Here is a 26,603-nt window from a genome sequence, read left to right as displayed (position 1 = left end):
TCCCCTCCTTTCGATCTGGGATATTCTAGCGCCCTGTGCAAGTTTCATTCCATTTTACATCACTGATTGGTCCACGCCTCGATACACCGCCAAACGTCACGGCTTGCAAAGAGTTTGTTCCGGAAAAAAAAACATTCTTGTTGACAGAAGCTGCGACTGTTTGAGGTGCGAGATTTATTGACATTTATATGGTAAGTTTCGTTCCGTTACTTTGTAACTTCAGTAAAGTGACTTTGTTTTAAAAAAAAGATCAGTACTTTCACTTTCTGCTTTCCCTTGGGCGTTGTTTGTCCGTGAAACGCCAGAGTCTGTCACATCCTCGAGAACTGATCTCAACTGAAGAAACTGCAGGCAAGAATCCTGGCTAAAGATTTAACCTGGACCCCCCCCCCATCAAGTGTCCCATTTGTAATGCCTTCCATGTGTAAGAAAGAACTGCAGATGCAGGTTAAAACACCCGCAAGGCAAGAGCTGGAAACTAGCATGAGACTTTTTTTTATCACATATGGAGAGAATCGTTGCACCCTGTGCAAAAACAACGGTCAGATATATTCTGTAATGTGTGGGCTGGTTCACTAGCATTCTGCTGGGGAGTTTGAGCTGGGGACGGAGAGGGCGAACAGGTGCGTGTGTGTCTAAGGTTTTTTTTTTAAAGTGTGTGGAGAAGTTATCGTCCTCTTCTTCCTATCGAGCTAAGGCATCCCTGTCCACACAGCCAGCACTCTTTGTCTCATGGTTTACACGTAACCTAACCCCAGCTGCTCCATTACATTAAGCGAAAACAACCGCTGTGAATAAGAGTTGACGGCCGATGATCTTGGACATTTTCCAGGTCGGAATGCTCCCGTTTCCAGGATTATTTGATGTAGATAAAGCGGAGGCCATCACAAGGCCACTCTTGATTTAAATAAAGAAGCGGGTGAACAGTTGAACCAACTCCAGGGAAAACTCGTTCCAAAAGAGTTGAAGTTGCACAACAGGGTTGGATTTAGTTTAGTCATTTTCGAGCTATGTGGTAAAAACACGTCTGTGTTAAACCACAGGTTTGCAATTTTCTTCTGCACAACACAAAAGTGGTGGAGGAACTCAGTGGGTCAGGCAGCGTCCGTGGAAGGAATGGCCATGTCTAATCAACATCCTTATGCTGCATTTTACTTAATCAACGATGAAGTCGCCTGTAGCGGCTGCTGTAAATATGGTTGGAAGTAAATCCAAATGCGCCAAAAATGCAGCAGAATCTCCTGTGTACTTTAATCCTGAGGTGGGAAAATCACTCACCTGCACAACTGCTGCGAAATTGTAAATTCTGCATTCCTGAACATAATGATACAAGCATAAATCAACTGCTTAAAAAAAAAACCCAAACTTTGGCAAATACGAGTATGCTGAATTTCTTAACAGACATGCATTTAGTGATAATATGCTTCCTTGAAATATTAATGCAAAAGAAATACTTACATGTGATATTCCTTGCAGATAGTTGATGTCTCTGTAATAAAAATGAACTTTGTGTACTAGTTACCTATTCTTGTTCTCCAGAGATGCTGCTTCACCCACTGAGTTACTCCAGCACTCTGTGGCTATCTTTAGGTCATGTCCCAGATCTTTACTCAGGAGTGAGTCTGTAACCAGAACAATCCGTTCCTAATGTTACAGAAATAAAACCTACTGAATTAATGTGGCTGAAACTGATTTAAAATTTGAAAAAATATGTTTGCCACTATTTTTCTCAAAAATTATTGAATGTTCATCTTTTTTCAAAAAGTACCATGCATGATGTCACCATGCTATCTCTAACATCAACAACCTAAAGCACCTTGAAGTTTATCATTCATTGGCTGAGCTTGGGACTGACTTCACTTTGCAGCCTAGGCCCATCATTAAAACAAAACATCTGTGACTAGAAATTGGAGTCCATTCACAAATTGTTTGCAAGTGAAGGTTGTTTTTCCCTATTTAACCTTCTGCAATCTGGTCTGGTTGTTCACTGTGCATCATGCTGGGGATGTTTAGATGGGGATGGAGAGAGCTAACGGAGGCAAATAGCGAAAGTTTTTTTGTGGAGAAGTTATCGTCCTCTCGACATCCCTGTTCACAGTTAACACATCCAGGACACTTTGTCTCATTACTTCAAAGTAACCTAATCCCAGCTCCAAAAATGTCCTTTGGAAAATTCACCAGCCTGCGCCTTTTGTTGGCATGATACAACATGCTCGGTATATGCACCTGCACATCTCGTATGTGTATGTGACAAATAAACTTGACTTGACTTGTATAATTCCCCATTGCCACTTGGATCGCAGAGACAACTACACTGTATTTTCCATTAGGGACATGGGGAGCATGTCACAACGCGAAAGGGAAGTTGCAGCAACTGAGCAAAGGCTGCCCCAGGGTGTGTGAGGAAAGAATGTGTGTCATTAACCTCGCCTTACCACACCCTCTCCCCATCCTGCACAATTATGCGCACAGAATCATTGTTGATTGAGTCAAGTACCCCGAGGCAAAGTCGCAAACCAGACAAAAATCTCCAGCGACCTGCAGTGAGGAGTCGCCCCAGATGTGTAGATTGAATAATTGAATTGAATTGAATACATTTTATTAGCCTATGTACACATACAAGGAATTTGCCTTGGTGCTCCGCTCGCAAGTAACAACGTGACAAATGGCATTCAGTAGACAATTAAAAATAAAACATTATAATTGAAACATGTGAAGAATGGAATAAAATACCAGAGCACAAGGAGGCTGCAGCCGTTTGCCTGTTGAGTAGAGCTACTGCCTGTGGGAAAAAGTTGTTTTTATGTCTGGCTGTGGTGGTGTTGACAGTCCGGAGTCGCCTTCCAGAGGGAAGTGATTCAAGGAGTTTGTGGCCAGGGTGAGAGATGATCTTACCCGCTCGCTTCCTGGCCCTTGCAGTGTACAGTTCGTTGATGGGGGGATGGTTGCAGCCAACAACCTTCTCAGCTGATCGAACGATACGCGGCAGACTCCGGATTGCATGCTTGGTGGCTGAGCCAACCAGACCATGATGGAGAAGGTGAGGACACACTCTCCGATGGCAGTATAGATGGCACACTCTATGATGACACAACCTATTGCCCACACCTCAGTCTGAAGAAGGGTCTCGACCCAAACATCACCCATTCCCTCTCTCCAGAGAGTGCCTGTCCCGATGAGTTACTCCAGCATTTTGTGTCTACCACATTGCCCACACCAGCTGATTAGTGATTAGCCAACATGGTATGGGTTGAATCATGTGTAAGAAGGAACTGCAGATGCCGGTTTACACCAAAGGATAGGCACAAAATGCTGGAGTAACTCAGCGGGTCAGGCAGCATCTCCGGAGAAAAGGAACAGGTGACGTTTCGACTCTGGACCCTTCTTCAGACTAGTCTTTGATAAATTCAGGTTAGCTGGTAAACCCTTTTCACAGAGGTGGCTGTTTCTGAACCCATACCAGACCATGTTATTCTTGTTCTCTTGTCTGTTCTAATTGTCAGGAACTCCTGCAAGAGGCTGTGCCAGGCCCAGGGTTTCTGGGCCAGCTCAGTGCACTGCTTGTACAGTTTTGCTTCCTCTCTCTGAAACCCACTTCCTAAAATATTGTTTTCAGGAAGCTCTTGTTCTTCAGTACATGGTCACAGCCTGAGACTGCTCAAGCGATGAAATCAATGGCAAATTAAGAATATGATATCCACATTGGAATCATATTATCCCACTCATCATATTAACACCCAGTCATGGAGTTTTATTGACCCACAATCATATTAAGCCTTTGTAAAGCAGTAAATGCAGTATTCAATCACTACCACTTTGTTCTTTTGATGAGCCTACGCCATAGCACAATTGTGGTTGATGTGCTTGGAACACATTTGCAGCCATGTATATGAGATGCCCTCGTATATGACATGCACAGAATGTGGCCTCAGGATTAAAGGATGTTCATTTACGAAGGAAACGAGGAGGCATTTATTTTGTCAGAGGGTGGTGAATCTGTGGAATTCTTTGCCACTGAAGGCTGTGGAGGCCAAGTCAATAGATATTTTTAAGGCACAGATAGATAGATTCTTGTTTAGAACTGGTGTCGGGGGTTATGGGGAGAAGGCAGGAGAATGCGGTTCAGAGAGAGAGGGAGATAGATCGGCCATAATTGAATTGCGGAGTAGATTTGATTGGCTGAATGGCCTAATTCTGCTGATTCTATCACATGACCTTGTATATAGATAATTTCTAATCGTTCAAACACAAATGTCATTGCTTTATCTTATTTCATGGTTAAAAATTGATTTGTTTTGTTTAGTTTAGAGATGCAGTGCAGAAATAGGCCCATCGGCCCACCGAGTCTGCACCGACTAGTGATCCATTTCGTTGTCTCTGTACTGTACACTGACAATGACAATTAAAATTGAATCTGAATCTGAATCTGAATCTGATCCCCATTCACTAGCAATATCCTACACACTAGGGACAATTTACAATTTTTACCAAAGCCAATTAACCCACAAACCTGTACGTCTTTGGAGTGTGGGAGGGAAACCAGAGCATCCTGCAAGAAACCCACGCGGTTATGGGGAGAATGCACAAACTCTGCACAAACAGCATCCATAGTCGGGTTCGAACCCATGTTTCTGGCGCTGTAAGGCAGCAAGTCTATCGCTGTGCCACTTTGAGAAAAATGCATCAAACATTTAGACATCTCCACGTTCTTCCTTCAATGCATTTGGACTGCATTAGTGGGTGACTTTGGGCTTGGGTTCTTAATTAAACAGCTTGTACTTTTTGTCTTGTGTCTGGGCCAAGAGAATTATGCTCCTAATCACTGTGTATGTAGCAAAATATTTCACATTTAATTTTGATTGGCAGTGGTCTCACTCGTTAATAAAAAATAATATTTGACCTGTGTGTCTTGACAGAGTAGCCTTGATGGGCTGAATGGCCTCATTCTATTCCTATCACATGATCTTATGGATATAATAATTTGGAAACCACCACTGCCAAATTTGTGAGTATACAATAGTGTCCATCAAAAGCAGAATAATTTATAAATAAAGATATGATCTTGGGGCCTTGACTAGATTGTTAAAACTGTAGCCACTTAAGAGTAAAATCAGCAGGAAAATGGTTAGTTCATTTTGTAGAACAAGGTATGATGGATGTGAGGATCAAGGTCCAAATGTCATTTCTAAATAGAAACGAGCCTGTACATGTTTGACTTGCGTGTTAATGGATTAAAGATAACTCTGGAGTGATTTCATGGGGAAATGAGATGTGAAGCACTCGCATAATTAAATGTGCCAGGAACAGGCAGTTTGCATTTTTTCAATGCATCATTTGTTGGGTCTCTCTTCATCAGCACTCGAGGAATTCAGGAGCACAGTGCCACAAGATAATAGACTTCCTCATCGAGACTAGCCACCCAGTGCTGTTCACTTTCATGAACCTGGTACGAGTGAAGTGGAATATGAGCGTTGGTGGGCATGTGTAAACTGAAGATACTTTCTTCAGCATCATTCTTAGCTGATCCTTCTCGGTCTCCACCGCATTATCCATAAAAACTCCGAGCAGAATCAGGCCATTCAGCCCATTGTGTCTGCCTTGCCATTTGATGATGGTTGATTTATTTTTCCCTCTTGCCTTTCCTCCATAATCTTCTATATCTTTATTAATCAAGTACCTATCAATCTCCATTTTTAAAATACCCAATGACTTGAGGCCGTTGTCACGGCCGCCTGTGGCAATGAATTCCACAGATTCACTACCCTGTGGCTGAAGAAATTGTTCCTCATCATCATTTAAAAGGTATGTCCATTTATTTTGAGGCAGTTTCCTCTGGTCCCGGACTCCATTCTATCTCGGCCTTTAAGTTGCAAGCAGGGCCCCCTCGTCGTTCTAAACTCATGTTGCTCTGTTATGCTGCCACTTCTCATCCATCAAAACACCAGCAGGTGCGGGCCCAGAGCCATCAAACGCTCCTATATATAAGCCCAATCATATCTGGGATCATTCTCATGACTTCCTCTGAACCCTCTCCAACACCAGCATATCCTTCATCAGATATGGGGCCCAAAGCTGCTCACAATATTCTAATTGTGGCCCGACCAGCACTTTATAAAGCTTAGCATGACATCCTTATTGTTATGTTCCACTCATCGCAAAATAAATGGCACGATGGCGCAGCGGTAGAGTTGCTGTCTTGCGGCGCCGGAGACCCGTGTTCAATCCCGACCACGGGTGCTGTCTGTACGGAGTTTGTACGTTCTCCCCGTGACCTGCGTGAGTTTTCTCCGAGATCTTCCGTTTCCTCCCACACGTGCAGGTTTATAGGTTAATTGGCTTGGTATAAATGTAAATTGTCCCCAGTGTGTGTGTGTGTGTGTGTAGGATGGTGTTAATGTGCGGGGATCACTGGTCGGTGCAGACGCAGCGGGCCGAAGGGCCTGGTTCCTTGCTGTATCTATAAACTAAACTAAACTAAAACTATATGCTAACATTGCATTTTCGTCCCTTACAACCGACTCAACCTTCAAATTAACCGTTCTGGAATCGCGCACCAGAACTCACAAGTCCCATTGCACATTCGATTTCTGAATCCTCTCCCTACTTCAATTATCTGGTCTGTTCCCATTGGGGTTTTAAATAAGGTATTTGGTGATAGAGCGTGACATATAACAGCATTCATGAAATGAATGAGAATCAGAAGGTTTGTGAGATTTGATGAAGAGCCTTTGACTTTAAACATTAAAGGGCCTGTCCCACTTGGGCGTCATTTGCGCATCACGCAGATGGTGCTCGAAGATTTTGTACATCCCAAAATCCTGGGGCGCCGCGCACAACCGCGTCTCACAGTCTATGTCACCATGCGCACATAATGCGCATCACGTGACTGTACCTCTGTGCCACCATGACACTCATTGCAAAGGTTTTTTGTTCCAGGAAACTTTCTCTTTGCTGAACCTAAAGTCAAAGTCGCTGCTGCCTCAAAAAGGCTGGTAGTATCATCAAAGACCCACACCATCCTGGCCACACACTCATCTCCCTGCTACCTTCAGGTAGAAGGTACAGGAGCCTGAAGACTGCAATGACCAGGTTCAGGAATAGCTACTTCCCCACAGCCATCAGGCTATTAAACCTGGCTCGGACAAAACTCTGAACATTAATAACCCATTATCTGTTATTTGCACTTTATCAATTTATTTATTCATGTGTTTTGTAGTCAATGCCTACTATGTTCTGTTGTGCTGAAGCAAAGCAAGAATTTCATTGTCCTATCAGGGACACATGACAATAAACTCACTTGAACTTGAACCTTCTCCTCTTGAATTATCTACTCCATCATAGCCCTATCCTGTCTCCCCTCCCCTCCCAACTTTCTTGCTTGTGTTGAATATTTCTCCGTTTTGAGGAGCAATCATCAGCCTGAAAGGGAAAGTAAACCCAATTAATCAATTTTGCTGCATGTTTTACATTATTGAATTATCAATATCTTTGACAAAGTGGAAACGAAGGAGATAATGTTGTCACAGATTGAAGATCTGTGTGTCTATGTCCATGGAATTAATTGTTAGTCCTCACTGAAATATTGTTCTGACATCAGCAATTTATTTTAAATTTCAAATATTTTATTCATAATTTATACGTAATTACAATCCATTCAATTATTTCTCTGTGTGTTCATTGCACCATCAATTCAATGGGCAATAGACAATAGGCCTTCAAGCCGAATGGCCTACTCCTTCAATACATTCTCTGACAATGCATCAATGCCACTCATTGTTCCTCTTAAACAAGGTGTCTGTTGAACAAAACACAATGCTGGTGGAACTCAAGAGGGTCAACCAACATCTGTGGGGGAAATGGGCGTTTCGGTTGCGACTCTTCTGTGAAAGAAGAATCCCGACCTGAAATGTCATCTGTCCATTCCCTCCGCAGATGTTGCCTGACCCACTGAGTTCACGTTATAGGAGTAGAATTAGACCATCCGACCCATTGAGTCCACTCCGCGATTCAATCATGACTGATCTCTGCCTCCTGATCCCATTTTCCTGCCTTCTCCCCATAACCCTTGACATCCATTCTAATCAAGAATCGATCTATCTGCCTTAAAAATATCCACTGACTTGGCCTCCGCTGCCCTCTGTGACAATGAGTTCCACAGATTAACTGTTCAAGAAGGAACTGCAGATTTTGGAAAATTGAAGGTAGACAAAATTGCTGGAGAAACTCAGCGGGTACGGCAGCATCTATGGAGTGAAGGAAATAGGTCTGAAGAAGGGTTTCGGCCCAAAACGTTGCCTATTTCTTTACCTTCCACAGAAGCTGCCGTACCTGTTGCGTTTCTCCAGCAATTTTGTCTACCTTCCACAGATTAGCTACTCTCTGACTAAAGAGGTTCCTCTTCACCTCCTTTTTAAAAGACCGCCCTTTAATTCTGAGGCTCATCTCAATTCCTCCAGCACTTTGCGTCTTGCTTAAGATTCCAACATCTGCAGTTCCTTGCATCTGCATCTGGGAGGCATTTTGAGCGGCTTTAAGTTAACAGATGTCAACCACAGCAGACAAGCAGATGTGTACACAGTTGGGTGATCTGGAGTGCCACAGTTTTACATATTTTTAATGGGAATCCATGGCGGATCTCTGGGAGCAGGTTCCTTTATAATCCCTCTTCTATCATTGTTGTTCACCAACATTGAGAGTTCACAGTGTGCATTTCACAAGGTCTGTAGCTTGCAATGTCAAGTTAACCTTCCACTTGCTGAATATTGGAACCAGTCAGTTAATGATTATGTCAGTGGATCTCTGAAATACCAGCTCTATTTTTCGTGCTGCTTGCTTGTCAGTGTTCTGTGGCTTTTCTCTGTGACCTGTGGGAATCTCCCTGGCCACCTCCATGGAAGAAGAGGCAGGGTGTTCAATGCAGTGACTGTAAGGGAAAGATAAAAGTATTTCAAGAAGTGGATCCAGTCTTGAAGGACATTACAGCCAAAAGACCCAAGAAGTGAATGCATTTTTTTTTGGTTTTGAGGTCAAAAGAACAACTTGAACTGCATTTAGTTAAATAGATATCAACTGTAGCTGATAAGCCGATATTTACACAGTGGATTGTTGTAGTTAGCTTATCTGAAAATGCCACAGTCTTACATATTTTTCTGAAATGGGAACGCATTTCTAACAATCCACAAAAGATAAACATGGAAGGAATGCTAAAAATGGTTTCCAAGTACAGAGAGGCATAAAATTGCTGTTTAGTAGCTAGAAAGCAGAAGCAATAGGCCATTTAGCCCACATCTTTCTGCACCACTCTGTACAGTTAAGGCTGAGCTTTAACTTTCATGCACTAATCTCATAGTTCTTAATTCCCTTAATATTGATGTATTGAATGATACAGCATGGAAACAGACCCTTCGGCCCAATGAGTGCATGCCGACCATCGCTCACCTCTTCATACCAATATTATGTTTTCCCACTTTTTCATCTGCTCCCTACGTACTGGGGGTAATTTACCGAGGCCAATTAACCTACAAACCCGCATGTCTTTGGAATGTGGGAGGATAGATAGATTAGCCATGATTGAATGTCGGACGTAGTAGACTCGATGGGCCGAATGGCCTTATTCTGCTGCTAGGACTTATGAAATCGGAGCACCCAGAGGAAACCCACACCGTCACGTACAAACTCCACACAAACTGCACCAGAGGTCAGGATTGAAGCTGTGAGGCAGCAGCTCTACTAGCTGTCTTTGATATACTTAGGAACTGAGCCTTCATTCCATTTTGCATAGATATGAATTACAAAGCCCTCCATCTAAAGAAGCATATTTTTCTTGGTCCTGAATGGCCGAACTGATCTTGGACTTTGATCCCTTCAGCCAGCTTAATAATTCTCATTTCAAGCTCTGTTAGATTTGTATACATTTCGATGAAATTGCCTCTCATTCTTCTAAACCCGAGACTTGAGGACTGTTTACAGATTTGTCTTAAATCATTTGCAGGAACAGGTAATAAAATAAATGTGTGAAGAAGTGGCCACAAGATGTCAGTTGTGAGCCTGGTAGGTATATAATTGAATAACAAGAGTTCAACAGGGTTAAATTGGTTGCAATATGGCTGCACTAACTGATGGTCTAAACCAGTGATCGTAAGCACTTAAGTCATCTATTCGCTGGAGTTGTGTAAGAAGGAACTGCAGATGCTGGTTTAAACCAAAGATAGATACAAAATGCTGGAGTAACTCAGCGGGACAGGCAGCATCTCTGGAGAGAAGGAATGGGTGACATTTCGGGTCGAGACCACATTCCCTTTGTTCTATTTTCACACCTTACACTTTCTTATCTTTGTATCTCCCTCTCGCCTGTCATAAGTCTGAGGAACGGTCTCAACCCGAAAAGTCACCCATTCTTTCTTTCCAGAGATGCTGCTTGTCCCGCTGAGTTACTCCAGCATTTTGTGTCTAAACCAGCATCTGCAGTTCCTTCGGACACAAAGCTGAAATTAAGCTGATGAGTTCAGTCAATGATGGACATGGGGCTCCAAATCCAAATGCTGCAACTACAGAGGAAACAACATTCTTTTTTGGATTCCAAATATCCTTCGGTAACGGTTTTAAAGATTTTGACTTCCCTTGGGTATGTTTTGATTAAAGATAAGCTTGATATAAGCGGGGAGAAAAGCCTAAACCAGTGCATCTTAGATGGTGAAGTGTTGAAAAGTGCAGTGTTCTGAGGGTAATGGGTGCTTTTCATAAATCTCTGAAGATTCACCAAGTTATTAATAAGACAATTGGTGTTTTGGCCTCCACTACAAAAGGGTTTGACTACAAGAGTCGATACGTCTTGCTCTAAGTCCCACAGAGTGAGAAGGCCACTCAGCCCTTCGAGCCAGCACCGCCATTCAATGTGATCATGGCTTGCAGGGTAGATGCAGGGATTATGTTTTACTTGGCTGCGGTGTCTAGAACCAAGGGTCAATCGTAAAACTCGGGACAAGGCATCTTTGTCGGTATGGACGAATTGGGTTGAAGGGCCTGTCTCTGTGTGACTCTGACACTCAAAATAAGGGGCAGCTATAGAGCATGGAAGTGAGAAGTAACTTGTTGAGACTTTAGAGATACAACGTGGAAACTGTCCCTTCGGCCCACCGAGTCTGCTGACCAGTGATCACCTCATTAGCACTATCGTACACACTCGGGTCAATTTACAGGTTCTGGGAGCCAATTAACCTACAAATCTGTACGTCTTTGGAGTGTGGGAGCAAACCAGAGCACCCAGAGAAAACCCACGCGGTCATAGGGAGAACGTACAAACTCTGTGTACATAGCAGCTGTAGTCGGGATCAAACCTGGGTCGCTGGTGCTGTAAGACAGTAACTATCGTGGCAGCACTGTGATGCCCCTTGTCCTGCTGGAAGGTTGTAGGTCTGATGTTCTATGGCCATCAGGGCAATGCAGGCTCAGTCTCTCGTAATATACTTGGGACAGAGATTGGGATTAAGGGAATTGAAGAATGTGTGGTTAGTGCAGGGACATGGTGCTGAACTAAAAGATCAGCATTATCTTGTCAATGTAGGAACAGGCATGAGGGGCTGAGTGGCCTCCTCTATTTGTTATGCTCTTAATAAACGATCTTGCATATTTCTTTATTTGAGACTTATGTGATGCAAGGACTTTCACTGGCATCTTATTATCAGCCTCATCGAAAATCGCGCAACCTATGACTGTAATAAAAGGCAATGCACGGCAGCCTCTGGAAAAATCTTTGAAGAGCCATTATAATGTGCCAGTCCAGTGAGCTTAATTATCTTCCAATAATTCTTACATCTGTGCATGTCTAAAACTGAAATTAAATCACACAACCGCTGTGTATTTTACTGGTATTTTATGTACTTAGCCGACCAAGTATTATTCTCAAACAGAAAACTTGTTAGCTAAACCCAATCCATTAGTAATGCCCTGGTAATTGGAAATGGTTACAGTGCATTGCCTTATTTCAAAAACACAATAACCCAGTCCTGCCGTATATTCAGACCTAATGCTGAGTGAGACACAGGAGGCTTAGTGTCTGCCCCAGCATAGTATAAAATACTCAGGAAAGACAAGACTTGGTAATGTGTGCCAAGGCTAACTGGTGTTATACTTTTTAACTAACCTTTTTAACCTGGCATGAGATGGGAGGACTTAATCATTAAGTCACACAGCATGGAAACAGGCCCTTCGGCCCAACATGTCCATGCTGTCCATGTTGGCATTCTGGGCTGAGTTGATGGGAAGGAAAGAAATAGCACTTGCATGGAAAATATTCATTAACTTAAAATTAATTTGCAGTATATTACCAAATTATTTTGTTGCAAAGGCTTTTCACGACACCTCAGTACACGTGACAAAAAAACAAACTAAACAATAATATCTGATAATTTGGGAATTCCAATGGTTTGGCATTTGACTCACAAGATGGTGTTTCCCTTACGCCCTCAAATTGACAGAGCCCCACATCCTTGCAGCTCACCCTTATCCTTCCCTCCTTTGAAACTTACTGGATTTACGGGCAAACTTAAGATACCATTCATTCGCCATTCATTCATCATCGTTGAAAGCATTAGAGACGCAGTGGTGTTGGTTTCCAACGGGAACGGTGACGGACGCACCACACATCTCTGTCCTCCAGTTCCTGCGGACTTCTGCCGCTGGAAGTATCGGATGTTGGTGTGTGTGTGTGTGTGCTTTATCATCGTTCCTTACAATGCCGTGTACGACAGTGATCGCAACTTCTACTGAAGTGTGGATGGCCGTTGGCTCGCTAGAAGCTCATCCCGCCCTTTGACAGGTCTTGTTTATGGTCCTGCTGGGGGTCCACAGCTCTCCTCCTTCGGGAAGCCAAGTGGTACACACACCCCAGTCTACACAGATGGTGCTGAAATAGAGATGGTCGAAAGATTCAAGTTCTTCATAACTATTACCAGCAATTTGTCGTTGACCAGTCACATCAAAGTTATGGCAAAGAAACGCCTCTAGTTCCTCAAAGCTTGGGATGTTCGACATGTCCCCAACAACCCTCACCAACTTCTGCAGATATGCGGGTGAAAGCATTTTTATTGGGATGCATCACAGCATGGTTTGGGGACAGCGACATCCAAGACTGCAAAAACTATTGCAGAGAGTTGTGGATATAGTCCACACCGTCCTCCCTTTCATAGACTCCATCTACATAGACTTCACACTGCCTCGACAAAGCCAGTAGTGTAATCAAGGACCAGTCTCACCTCTGTCACCCTCTCTTCTCCCCTCTCCAATCAGGCAATCATGTACAGTCTAGTTTACATGTATTGTAATCATGTATAGATTTTTCTTTGACTAGACACCATGCAAGCAAAGGCTTTCATGAACCTCGGTAGTTTTTCAGAAGCAACCGAGAGGTTTTCAGCAATTGAATTTACATTTTTTCATTTGAAAATGCAGCTTAATGAAACACAGTTACTGTTGTGGCCTTACCTTGTGCTCCTCTTTCTCCACAGATTTGACCAAAGGACTTTAAGGAGGTGCTTTCAGACTTGGGGACTTATGCAACTTATCATATAAAGCACAAGGTAACTAGAAAGAAGGGATCAAAAAATATATAATTGTGAAGAAAATCGTGGTGCAGCAGTAGAGTTGCTGTCGAACAGCACCAGAGACCCGCGCTTGATCCTGGCCACGGGTGCTGTCTGTGCGGAGTTTGGACGTTCTCCTTGGGGCCACGTGGGTTTTCACCGAGGTCTTCAGTATCTTCACAGACTCCAAAGACGTAGAGTTTTGTAGGTTAATTGGCTTCAGTAAAGATTGTACAATTGTTCCAGTATGTCGGATAGTGCGAGTGTACGGGGTGATCGCTGGTGCGCACAGACTCGGTGGGCCGAAGGGCCTCAACTAAACTAAAGAAGGAGGAATTTAAGCTTTCTCTTTGAGAAAGGCCTGCTGTTTGATTGTAAATTCTGACAACTCACTCTAATTCACCTCTAATCTACAGCCAATTCTTGAATAAGGAACTATAATTGGGTCCAGTTAATCCACAAAGGTACAAGATGAATCCTGCAACGTCATGTTTGGTGTCTTAATAAACAGCAAACTGAATACTGTAACCCTATCCGCAGTGTTGCTGTGCGATTAGGTGGGGCTGTGTAGAAGATTAGGATTTAGGTGCAGGATCTGATGGTGCAGGAAGGAACCACAGATGCCGATTTAAATCGAAGAAAGACACGAAGAGCTGGAGTAACTCAACGGGACAGGCAGCATCTCTGGAGAAAAGGAATAGGTGATGTTTCGGGTGGAGACATTGTGTGGGTTTACTCAGGGAGCTCCATTTTCTCCCACATCCCAAAGACTTGCGGATTGGTAGGTTGGTAGACCAGTGTAAATATAGTCTAAATGCATTTCGTTGTCTCTGTACTGTACACTGACAATGACAATTAAAATTGAATCTGAATCTGAATCTGAATCTGAATCTGAATAGGTGGTAGAATTTGGAGATTGATGGAAAGGTGGGTGAGGATGGAATTAAAACAAAAATAAAGCATTGTAAATGCAATCAGTCTACAGAAGGATCCCAACCCAAAATGTCACCTAATCATGTTATCCAGAGATGATGCTTGACCCACTGAATTACTCCAGCACTTTGTGTCCTTTTGCGTAAACTAACATCTGCAGTTCTATGTTTCAACATATAGGAAAAACTCAGTAGGTCTGGCCGTATTCATTGGAAGATTCTGACGAAGGGTCTCGACCCGAAACGTCACCCATTCCTTCTCTCCAGAGATGCTGCTGGTCACGCTGAGTTAAGGGTCTGTGCCACTTTCCCGATCTGCTCACGAATTCTCCCGAGTTTTCCCCTTGATTCAAACTCGGAGAATGTTTGTAACCGGTCTGTAAGAGTTCGTAGATATATCGTAGTGGCTCGTTACGCTAGCGGTAGGTACTCGGGGCATCAGGTAAGTTTTTTTCATCCTGTTGAAAAATGTCCACGAGTAAGAAAAATAGTGACTCGTAAAGTGAAACAGGCCCTTAAATCTAGCATTTTGTGCTCGTCTCCATTGAAAGAGACATAGGTTTGAGCCACAAAGTGATTTTTATGGGATGAATGTAAATTGTCAGCATCCACCTGGTTGGCCGAATGGTCTGCTTATGTGTTTTTATGTCTCTGATGCTCATTGTTTGCATTTGATTTTCAGCACCTTGCCATGGAGAATATGCAGACTGTTAGTCCGGAGCCGACCACCAGAGGGAGCTTCTTAATTCGGGTCCTGAATTTACCGTCCATGCCACTGGCTTGCGTTTACCTGGCCATCATTTTCTTCTCATCATCCTGGCAGAAGTTCACCAAACCCCTGGAGATGCGGAAGGTGAGAATGTTGCTTGCTCATTATCCCACCTCCAGCAGTCCCGCCTGGTTCACAGTCGTGTCTGTCCCATCCTCTCAGCAATGGAAAACAAGTTAATTTAATTTGGTCATATTTTATGGACTGGCCTTCTGATGAAATGACAGCCAGGAATGTGATTTGTAAAAACAATTATTTTACAGTCAGTCACAGGAAACATCGATGGGATATATTTGTTGCACTCTTGATCAATTCATAAATTGAACATTCTTTGCTTTTGCACACCCCACATTGGCTTTGTTGGATCATCTCTCTACAGCTGTTATAAATTGCATGGTATCTTTTGCTTGTTGAATGAGTAACCTTGTGGCCACTGTTCAATCCCAGTTGTTGCACCGGCATTTCTGCCAAGTGGAACAAATTGTTCCCCTGGTGACTCATTGAGGGAGTAAAAGGCAAACTCCTGGGGGAACTCAACGGGTCAAGCAGCATCTGTAGAGGCAGAGGGACAAAGAGAAAATGAAGAACTGCAGGTGCTGGTTTATACCAAAGATAGTCACAAAGCGATGGAGTAACTCAGCAGGTCAGGCAGCATCTCTGGAGAAATCGGATGGGTGTCATTTCAGGTCGGGACTCTTCCTCAGGCTACTAAGAGTCTGAGGAAGAGTCACGACCTGATACATCACCCATCCTTTTTCTCCAGTGAAGCTGCCTGACCTGCTGAGTTACTTCAGCACCTTTTGTCAATTTGAGGCAGAGGGATCGGCAGGCCTGATGCAGGATCCTGACCTGAAATGATGACTGTTCCCTCTGCCTCCACACATGCTGTTTGGCTGCTGAGATCCTCCAGCAGTTAGTTTCCAGAACCTGCATTCTCTCTCAAGTTCAAGTTCGCATTTATTGCCACTAAACCAACTAAGGTGCAGTGAAGTTTGAGTTGCCATACAGCCCATGCCTAGTGAAAAGCAACAATATCATTTACCACAATGTAACATAGACATCTACCACAGTGGAATCCACATGTGATGGAAGGCACTAAAGTTCAGTCATCTTTGTTCACCCGTGGTGGTCAAAGCCTTTGATCCCTCGGTCCGATGTCCGAAGCCCTTGCGTCGGGATGATGGAAACTCCGGCGTCGGGACGTATCGGAACACTCCGGGGCATGCAGCTCTGAGTCGGCCTTTTCTTACCGGCCTTTAAATTGCCCCTGGTATGTAGCGAGTGGATGAGAAGGTAAGATAACATAGAACTAGTACGATGGTCGGGTGATCGACGGTTGGAATGGACTCGGTGGGCCGAATGCTGTGTTTAAATGCTCTACCTTTCAATCAGTTAAAACATTTAAGCCTGGTCTTTTAGTCGAGGTGTTAAAACAATTCCCATCTTGCCTCAGACTCACAAGGGATTGCTTGGTACTGTAAAATAAAAAAGCCCCAGTATTTTAATAACTGCCCCTTGACTTGTCATTTAATATTAGCTGATCATTATCACATGACCATGAGAGTTTGCGGTGCACAAATTGGCAACAATGTTTCCTCATTACATCAATGACTGCACTTTGGAAGAAGGTTATGGACTGATAGATACTTGGGGATTTCCTGAGATGGTTAAAAAGTGCCATTTAGTGTGAAATATTTCACCCCACATCGACGGTGTTAGCTGTTTGCTTTCACAAGTAAATATCTCCATTCCGCTGAGTTACAAATTTCAAACTCCGAGCAAGTCTACTTTTTTGACATCTATTCCAGCATTAAGTAAGAATTGTTACCACTGCATTATTCATCGCAGCTGTGCCAGTGATTACTTTAAAACTTGACCTGTTTTATATTAAACTTTATTTAAAAGTGTATTAGGATTAGCATTCCTAGGACTGACTGTTTTCCTTTTAATTATTATCCCTGCTGTTATATTTGACAAAAAGCACTCCTGTATGCTGTTTATATGCCTATTTGCTATTTTCCCACTTGGGTAATAATGTACATGAATGATTCATGCCTAACATACATAATGCATAATTAAATCACCGTTTGATGGAGTGGAATTTATTAATTGTGAAGACACATGTGTTTCTGTAATACACTAATTTATTTCGATAGTTTTTATTGCTACATTGCTCACTCAGCTGTAATCAGCTACTCTGAGTTACTAAGTAGCAGTTGCACAGTGTTGTAACAAATGATCTGCAGGAACAAGCTAAATACAGACAGGGACTGTTAATATACGCATTGGAGTAATACGTTTTTTTAAGAAAACTTATCAAATTAATTACAGTAATGGTGGCAACTTGATCATTTGTCCTTGGTTGTCAAAAGTAAATTTTGATGGATTAACAAGGCTGATAGATTGCAGATTGTGGGTGGAATTTGTGTCAATTATAAATAATGGGTTGTGTTAACAGTGCGAGTAGCAATGGAAGCACTTATATCAATTAGCAATCTTATTTTGCTTTTAGCCAACTGATGAACAATAAATGTATTTTTTATATTTATATCTTCCACGCTAAATGATGTGGTCGCTGTCAGGATGGTTGGGTGCCAGTGTGTGACGGCTTTGTCAGTTATGGTTTTGTTTTGTGGTATCAGGTACTGAGGTGGAAATGTTCTGTATATTGTGTGTTTGAGATGATTTTGCTGGAAAGAAAAGCATGGAAGGGTGACTGTTTTAAACCAGTGTGTCCCCCAGTGGCTGTGTATAAAATTACCACCCACTCTACCCCAGACCAGAAGATAGACACAAAAAAGCTGGAGTAACTCTGCGGGTCAGGCAGCATCTTTGGAGAAAAGGAATAGGTGATGTTTCAGGTCGAGACCCTTCTTCAGAAGCCGTACATCAGATCATCATTAAATCAGCTGGTCTTCTCTGTCAGGCAACACTGAATGGGCTACAATTGTCCTCTAAACCCACAATAAGAATAACTGAAGATAGACACAAAATTCTGGAGTAACTCAGCGGGTCAGGCAACATCTCTGGAGAGACGGAATGGGTGACGTTTAGGGTCGAGACCCTTAAACTGAAATTGGTTTTTGACCATGAATTTCATTAATGTTGCTTGAAAGTAAGGACAGGGGTGATGACGGCCTTAATGCCCCACGCGCCTGCTCCACTGTATGTTGTGACGTTCATGTAGGTGATGAATAGCAAACCTGGGCAAGTTACCAAAGGAGCGTGGGTGCTTTGTGAAATGTTCCAGCAGAACACTGCAAACTCAGCAGTAAAACAAAACCGCCACCAAAAAAACCCTGGACAAAATTGCAGTGCAATAAATTTTAAAATAGGATGGTTAGAGGTCGACTTTTCCGGGAATTGCTGCCCATGTGAGCCTGTAAAATATTCCGTAATACATCTTGAGTGCATGTTCAGATGGAAGTAAATAATTGTTACCTCTGAATTACATTAATTATAACTTGAAGCATCATAAAAATAATACAGCGAATAGCTTTCAATGAATAGAATACGACGTTTTATCACATGCATTTGATTTGTAGGGCAGGCAAATTCAGCTCGATATAATATTTATCGATAAGTATGCAATATTTTACAGATATAACATTTATTGAGTGGTGTGCAATATTTAACAGTGCAGCCTTTTAACATGGACCATGAAACAATCAGATTATGAGAGTGATATCCGTGTCCCCTCTGATGGACTGTGAGCTGACTGTTAATAAGAAAGTAGGTGTTAATTATCAAAAATGCAATCATTAGTCTAGCTTTTAATGTGACAAAGCTGAACTTAAACTTGCCACTTCAAGGTTTTAACATACTAGAAAGTGTGCTTTGAATTTTTTTTTTCAAAAGACAAAATTTATGCTTGTTGTTGATTTGTTTTTGGTTCATTTGCTTAAGAGTTTGTCATCTATTGTGGCTTTTAACTAAACGTGAAGGACCCAGATGCAATGTAATTAAAAAAAAAACGGAAATGCATGGCTCACACTACAGGCAAATGAACATTTGGCTTCATTCCACTCCCTGGTAGTTCACTTGACTCACCATGTCATTTTCTCCCTTACCTCTTTCTCTCGGTTTTTTTTTTCCCTTTTATATTTATATGGTTTTAGATGCTGAGTAATAAAGCAGTAAATCTGGTGTCATTTCCTAGCCACAGACGTTACATGTTTATGAATGGCTGGCAGACACTCGTAAACCACACAGTGTGTTACACAGTCCGATAGAGAGATATAAACATTTGACATTGGCCATCTTGTCGAAATCTGTTTGATAAATTCAGCCTTCTCCAAAAAATCTTTTTCCTGGGGCTATTGATTTCAGAAGGGTACCAGAATATGATGCATTTACTGAGTTAGTATTGGACTCAATGTTACATAGTTATATTGTTAACGGCTCCCTTGCCTCTCGTACACTTAAAAAATAGTTTAATTTTAGACTTTAATAATGTTGTGGCAATGTGTTTCTTTTGTTCCGTTTCTAAACAACAGTCACATTTGATTTATTCCTAATGCGCTGTTTAGAATAATACCATCCATTTTATAAGTCTGAGCTGCAGCCCGCATGGTGAGCAATTTTTTTTCCCCACTGTAATAAATGTTATCGAGAAAATTATAATGTTGAATATTACATGTGTAAAATAAGTGGATTATATTAAAACATAGGGGTTTGATGTTTTTGGATAGTCTGAATAATTTGAAATTCAAATGCAGTAGCAATGGACTGCAGTGTCATTGGACACATTATGAAGGTTGATACCTCTAGGCCTCTAGCCTAATATTTACACCATGATGAAGTCATTTTTCTCCTTCTGGGCTGCTGCTCCTGCATCTTGCAGGAGAAAGTAGACAAATAACCTGCTTGTCGAGTCTGTCACCGTCACTCAATAGCTCGACATGGAGAGAAGCCTCTGCTTGCATTTTCCATCTGACCCTTTCTCTGTAACTTACATCTCCAAATCTGACCGAGCAAAGATACCAAGCGGTAGCCGTCTTGTTGAGTCTCATTGCCTCTAACTCGTTCTCACCTGGGCCACAGCTAACAATGGCCTGTTCCCTTTTATCATCATTACTTTTTTGGCATATCTTTCATTCATTCGTTCTATATTTTTATATAACCGTCAATACCTCTCATTTCCCTCTCCCCTGACTCTCAGTGTGAAGAAGGGTCTCGACCCAAAACGTCACCTATTCCTTTCCTCCAGAGATGCTGCCTGTCCCGCTGAGTTACTCCAGCTTTTTATGTCTATCTTCGGATTCAACCAACATCTGCAGTTCCTTCCTACACATTTTAGCTACTCTGTGAACTCAGTGTGTTGAATGTGGCAGGGGTGTGGCATGCTGAACCATGTAGCAATTGGTGACATGTTGTTGCACCAATTAACACTGCAACAGGATAGCTCCAGCCATCCTGGTTCAATCCTCATCTCCAGTTCTGTCTATGTGGAGTCTGCATGTCCCCCCCTTTGACTTGTGGGTTGCCCCCGGGTACTCCACTTTCCTCCCACATCCCAGACACATTTGGGTAGGCTCATGTAATTTAATTCCTAGTGCAATTGGATGATAGAGAATATATGAGTCTGACGAAGGGTTTCGGACCGAAAAGTTGCCCATTCCTTCTCTTCAGAGATGCTGCCTCACCGGCTGAGTTACTCCAGCATTTTATATCAACAGCCAATTAACGTACATACCTACACATCTTTGAAATGTGGGGGGAAAAAAACTGCGGAGTAAATCCACGCCGTCACAGGGAGAACGTACAAACTCCATACAGACAGCACCCGAGGTCAGGATCGAACCGGCGTCTCTGGCTCCATGAGGCAGCAACTCTACCGCTGTGCCACCCCTGTTAGCGGAAGATCAGTGGGCAAATAGTAATGGGACCGATAATGGTACTTGAGAGCTGGCATACACTTCGTAGACTGAATGGCCTTGTATCATAAGGAAATATGATTAGTTTGTTCAGATGTTGGTGGAAGAGTTGAGGCTCCCAATGGCTGAAAGGTTAAAAATAATTTAAGAGCGCGTTGTTGGCTCTGCCATCCATTAGCAAGCCCAGACACTCTGTGTTTGCCAGCTGAACTCCCATTGAATAGCTGGCTTAACCCCACTGCTAGTGAGCTGTTCCAATGGAAATCTGAAAGATCTTCAACCTGAAACATCAAACCTGCCTTCCCCTCGGCCCGAAACGTTGCCTATTTCCTTCGCTCCATAGATGCTGCCGCACCCGCTAAGTTTCTCCAGCAATTTTGTCTACCTTCAGTTCTCCAGCATCTGCAGTTCCTTCTTGAACACCCTGTCCTATAATCCCACTTTGTATGAAATTTCTGGCTACTAATTATTCTGATGACAAAGGAGAGCAGTATTAATCAGAGCAGGAGTTGCTTCTGTTTACTGTGTTTGATTTGGGGGCAATGTATTTTCCTCAAGCATACTCCATACCCATAGAATGACAAAGGAGGAACACACAAAACCAGGCAATTATAGTTTTTCAGTTGGAGCCATGACCAATATATTAGCCATTTAAGGATTAATAATTGATATCAAATCATTAATAATTTAAGATCAATTTCCAACATTAATTGCATTCTAATTAGATACTATTAGCTTTAATAGCATTGACTTGAATATATATCCCCACACATTTTACTGTGCTCTGAACTCTGATTTTGAAAGACAAATATTACATTTTGGATTCTTAGTGTAGAAATAGATTGAAAATGCTGTTGCGTTATCCTTTTTAAGATCTGGGATAAATAGGTTTCTGGCCCTGTTAAACATTGTGGAGGAGAATGCTGCTTGGATGTGTTATGGGTCTGTCAGCTGTGACACCTTTGATTCCAAAAGAAATATAGTGAGTTATGTGCAATCCTACTTTTAGCCTCATTATAATTTAATTACTTTGTCATCATCCTATGGTACTCAGAGTAGTATTACTGAAAAGTCGATGTATCATTTTTCAACTTTTCCTCTGATTTTTGCAAGCTAATAGGGCATGGAGTAGTCTGAAATATCCAGTAGGCACAGGGAACTACAGATGCTCAGAGCCAAGAGTGTTTAGTTGTCAAATATACCAAAAATGGAACAATGAAATCCTTACTTGCAGCAGCTGATTTACAAAAATTAGTCACAAAGTGCTGGAGTAACTCAGCAGGTCAGGCAGCATCTCTGCAGAACAGGGATAAGGTGACATTTTGGTTGGGGTCGAAATTCTTCATCCGAAATATCCAGACTGTGTTCCACACTGACAATGACTCCTCAATGGGGAAATCAACTTGGATGAAGTTTCCCAACCTGTGGAAAAAACTCAATGACAGATGTGATTACGCTGGCCTCTTTTTGTTTCTTTTGTCAACTTGTGTCAATGTAACATGGATGTGTACTCTTGTGTAGCTGACTATTCTGATTTGGAGGTGGATGCTATTGAACAAGGTGAGGTACAGTGGAAGTGGTGACACTGAACACCGAGGGAAGCTTGTTTGATGAGACTTGATTAGAAGTTTGCAGATGAGTGCCCTGGAAGTGTATTAATTTTGCATGCGAATTTTGCTCATGCCACGCAAAGGCTGCGTAAATCCTCCGTGAGCTTCCATCGTAGCCACAATATGTTAAAGTGCCCAATGCTGCAGTATATCTGCTGCTCGCTAGATGTTCCTTCCTGACAGCTATTGCAGCCCCTGGAGAGCCCTAATTTATTACCCCGATGCTTTCGCTCCCTGTAATGGATATGATATTACAGGAGATTGCATTATTGTTGTTATCTGGAGGTCACCGTGACTTTGTCCCGTGGCAAGAAAATAACTCAGCGCAGCCTTCTCTACAGCGAGCTTCTAGTGAGGCCTGAGAAGGATGGTACACCCCAAGCTAGCTGAGTGAGGTGCTGTGTGCTGTTGTATAAGGATCTGCGGGGCTGAACAAGTCGGATTACTTTTAACAAAAACAAAACAGGCAATGTGGTTGTGTGATGGCCTTATAGTTCCAGCGAGCCGAGTTCAATCCTGACCTTGGGATCTTCAGAGCGGGTGTGAGAATGTTGCACTTTGGGAGGTTGAATGTAAGGGGAAAGCATAGATGGAGAAACGAGGAACTGCAGCGTTTGAGTGTAGTTTATTGTCACATATACCGAGGTACAGTGAACAGGTTCTGTGGCATTCTAACCAGTCAGCGGAAAGATAATACGGCATTACGATCGAGCCACCCACCAAAGAAAGGTACAAAATACTGGAGTAACTCAGCAGGTCAGGCAGCATTCCATTAAATATCCCCTTCCATGGCTTAAAAATGCTTCTAATTTCCATTCAGACCTTTGCCGATGGTTTGTAGTTTGTGTCTTTTTCCCCTATGTTTGAATGCCTCCTTGAAACCTCTGCTAATTGTCAAGGAGACTTTTCAATCACATTTGTTGGTGATTTTGAACAAAGTATGACATCCGACTATTGTGTGCTGAAATTTTAGTCTTGTAGCTGTGCAGAAGTGTCAAATTTCCAGCATGAGAAGAGAGAATTAAAAAAAAGGCAATTAACCATTTGAAGCAGAACCTCATTCTTTACCTAAAACATATTGGATCTGAATCCAAAATATTAATCTGTGCAACACAACAAACCTATTTGGTCACATCTTTGAGTTCTATCTGAATTAAAACTGTATAAAAGATGAGTGAGTTTGTGGCAGCAAAAATTGTCGCACTTGATGCTCAAAGTAAAATAACAGATAAAAGCCTCTGGTTAAATAATTTATGCGTTTAAATCCAAAAGTCTAGTTTGTGTTCAATCCCAAATGTATTTTTGTAATTACGTTGCTGAGAGCTAAATGAATTCAATTTTCTTAGGTAATGTAATTTGTTATGTTGAGCAGAATGTGATTTGAATAGTTGCTGCTCACAAGTTTTTGTAATTGTCTGTGTTTGTTAAATTCTGCAGATCCTATTAGTCTACAACATGGCCTGTAGCATCATGAGCCTGTACGCCACTTTCCTCTTTGTGCAAGGCCTCAGCGTGGCAGATTCCATCTTTCAGAAGGAGTTTTTTCCAGAACTGCAGCATGCTTACCTCATTTACTGGCTGGTCAAAAACGTGGAGTTGCTCGATACGGTCTTCATGGTCTTGAGGCATCGGAACCGTCAGATTTCGTTCCTTCACGTCTACCATCACTGCAGTATGTTGCTCCTGAGTGACCTGTGCTATCATTACTACCCCTGGCCAGCCATAGCCCCTTTCCTCCTCTTCAATTCATTTATCCACATCTTCTTGTATTTTTACTATGGCCAGAGTGCTGTGAATCCATCACAGCGACCCACATGGAAGATAAGATTGACACAGCTGCAAATCTTCCAGTTTGTTATGGACGTGGTTCTTGCAACATGGGGCTATCTCTTTCATGGATTCTGCATTTATGGGATCTTGTATGGTATAACAATGCTGAGTCTTTTCTCAAACTTTTACTTCAAAGCTTTTAATTCAAAAAAAGCTACATAAATATGTCTCTCTAATTCAGAAAAAAATAATTAAATATTATTTATCCTGTCAATGAACTGAATGAGCTGGGATTAATTGTTTAATACATTATGTTTTTTGGTTAAAAAGTCCACCAGATCCATTGGGAATCAAAGATTGTGAGTCAATATTATAACTATTAAGTATTGGATACTTTATTTTAATGTTTGGCATGTAAAGTGTGTTTATTATTGGTTTTATAGTTTGTTCCAATGTAAATCCTCAATGATCGGCAGGGATTTTATCGTTTCAGAACCAAATTATAGGGTGATTTCACTAAAGGTCACTGGAGCGTAGATCCGCACCCACGTGACCAAAATTCTCAAGTGGAGGACACTCGAGGGTTCGGTACATGTTAGTGGATGGGAAAAAACGCATTTTCCCACCCGTTAAAAACATAGAAAACGGCGAGGTTGCGAGCTGCAATTTACTGTGCCAGTCGGGGTGACCGTGAGGCACAGCTACCTAGATTTACAGGAAAAAAAAAGATAGCATAATAACATAGATAAAAAATTATCGCGTTTGCTCGCTGAATTTATCAAAAGTAAGGCATTATTAACTTACTTTTGATAAATTCAGCGAGCAAACGCGATAATTCCCGATATTTTGGACCTTTAAATATCCACGGCAAATGTCGGCTGTTCATTTCCGCCGGTTTGGCACCTTCAGTTCCCTCTTGAATTTACCTTACTTGCTATCTTTTTTTTCCCCTGTAAATCTAGGTAGCTGTGCCTCACGGTCACCCCGACTGGCACAGTAAATTGCAGCTCACAACCTCGCCGTTTTCTATGTTTTTAACGGGTGGGAAAATGCGTTTTTTCCCATCCACTAACATGTACCGAACCCTCGAGTGTCCTCCACTTGAGAATTTTGGTCACATGGGTGCGGATCTACGCTCCAGTGACCTTTAGTGAAATCACCCTATAAGCATCAATCAACATTATTTCAAAAAACTATCAATCCCTGCCATAGATAGCAAGCCTTACTATCCAATCAGTCTCAATGCAAACGACTGTTGGTACATTTTTAATGTGGATATAGATGCATCTTGAGATGTGTGCAGTTTCACTGTGGGATTCAAGGAGAGAAATTGGTTCGAATTAGTTGAGAAAATGAAGAGATGGCAAGGGTGCGATGGGATATGAGGCACAACTAAATAGGAGCCGGTTTGTGTTTTGGAATTATCTCCCTGGAAGGGAGGTGGTAAAAAAAGGGAGAAGGCAGAAGGGAGTTGGATGGAAATTAAAGGGAAAATAATGTTCAAAGCAATGGAGAAAGAGAGGGGGGTGGGGACATTTGGGATTGTCCAAAAAGGACTACCATAGACTGCTGGGGCCATGTGGTAACCCTCTGACCAGTAATTATTTTTAACCATAATTCATTAATTTTGTACTTTGGAGGAAAAACATGTAACCTCTCAATGCCATGTGTTGGGTTTGTTCAATGCACATTGCTGCATCCATCCTGACACAGAAGACAGGCACACAATGCTGGAGTAACTCAGCGGGACAGGCAGCATTTCTGGATAGAAGGAATGGGTGACGTTTTGGATCGAGAGCCTTCTTCAGACTCAGTCCCAACACAGCCAGGTCTGCCCATCTGAGCCCAAGGTAGGATGAGCAAATTCACCATGTCTTGTGGAACGGTTCGTCAATTGTGTGCAGGTTACCTCTCGAGTTCCCGGGATTATTGCCAGGCCAACACAGGGGCACATGGTTTTACGATTCACTGCTTTAATACATTGCTGAATTGTATAAATGGTACACACAGTTTATTTTTGCATTTGAAGCATTTAAAAAATTAAAATATTTTCGGATATTAAGAAA

The 26,603-nt window shown here is 42.2% G+C and overlaps 1 protein-coding gene across 1 annotated transcript; it reads left to right on the top strand.

The window, feature by feature from the left end:
* LOC129712927 (elongation of very long chain fatty acids protein 5-like) lies at positions 1-26,603 on the top strand. The gene is made up of 5 exons (XM_055661705.1): positions 1-191; positions 13,506-13,577; positions 15,195-15,365; positions 24,205-25,044; positions 25,706-26,603. The coding sequence occupies exons 3-4, from the start codon at positions 15,204-15,206 to the stop codon at positions 24,757-24,759; spliced, it is 717 nt and encodes a 238-aa protein (XP_055517680.1). The 5' UTR covers positions 1-191; positions 13,506-13,577; positions 15,195-15,203; the 3' UTR covers positions 24,760-25,044; positions 25,706-26,603.

This window comes from Leucoraja erinacea, chromosome 34 (assembly GCF_028641065.1).
Source record: "Leucoraja erinacea ecotype New England chromosome 34, Leri_hhj_1, whole genome shotgun sequence".
Classification (NCBI taxonomy): Eukaryota; Metazoa; Chordata; class Chondrichthyes; order Rajiformes; family Rajidae; genus Leucoraja; species Leucoraja erinaceus.
Note: the sequence above shows the minus strand (reverse complement) of the source record. Positions and strands in the feature narration are given on the sequence as shown.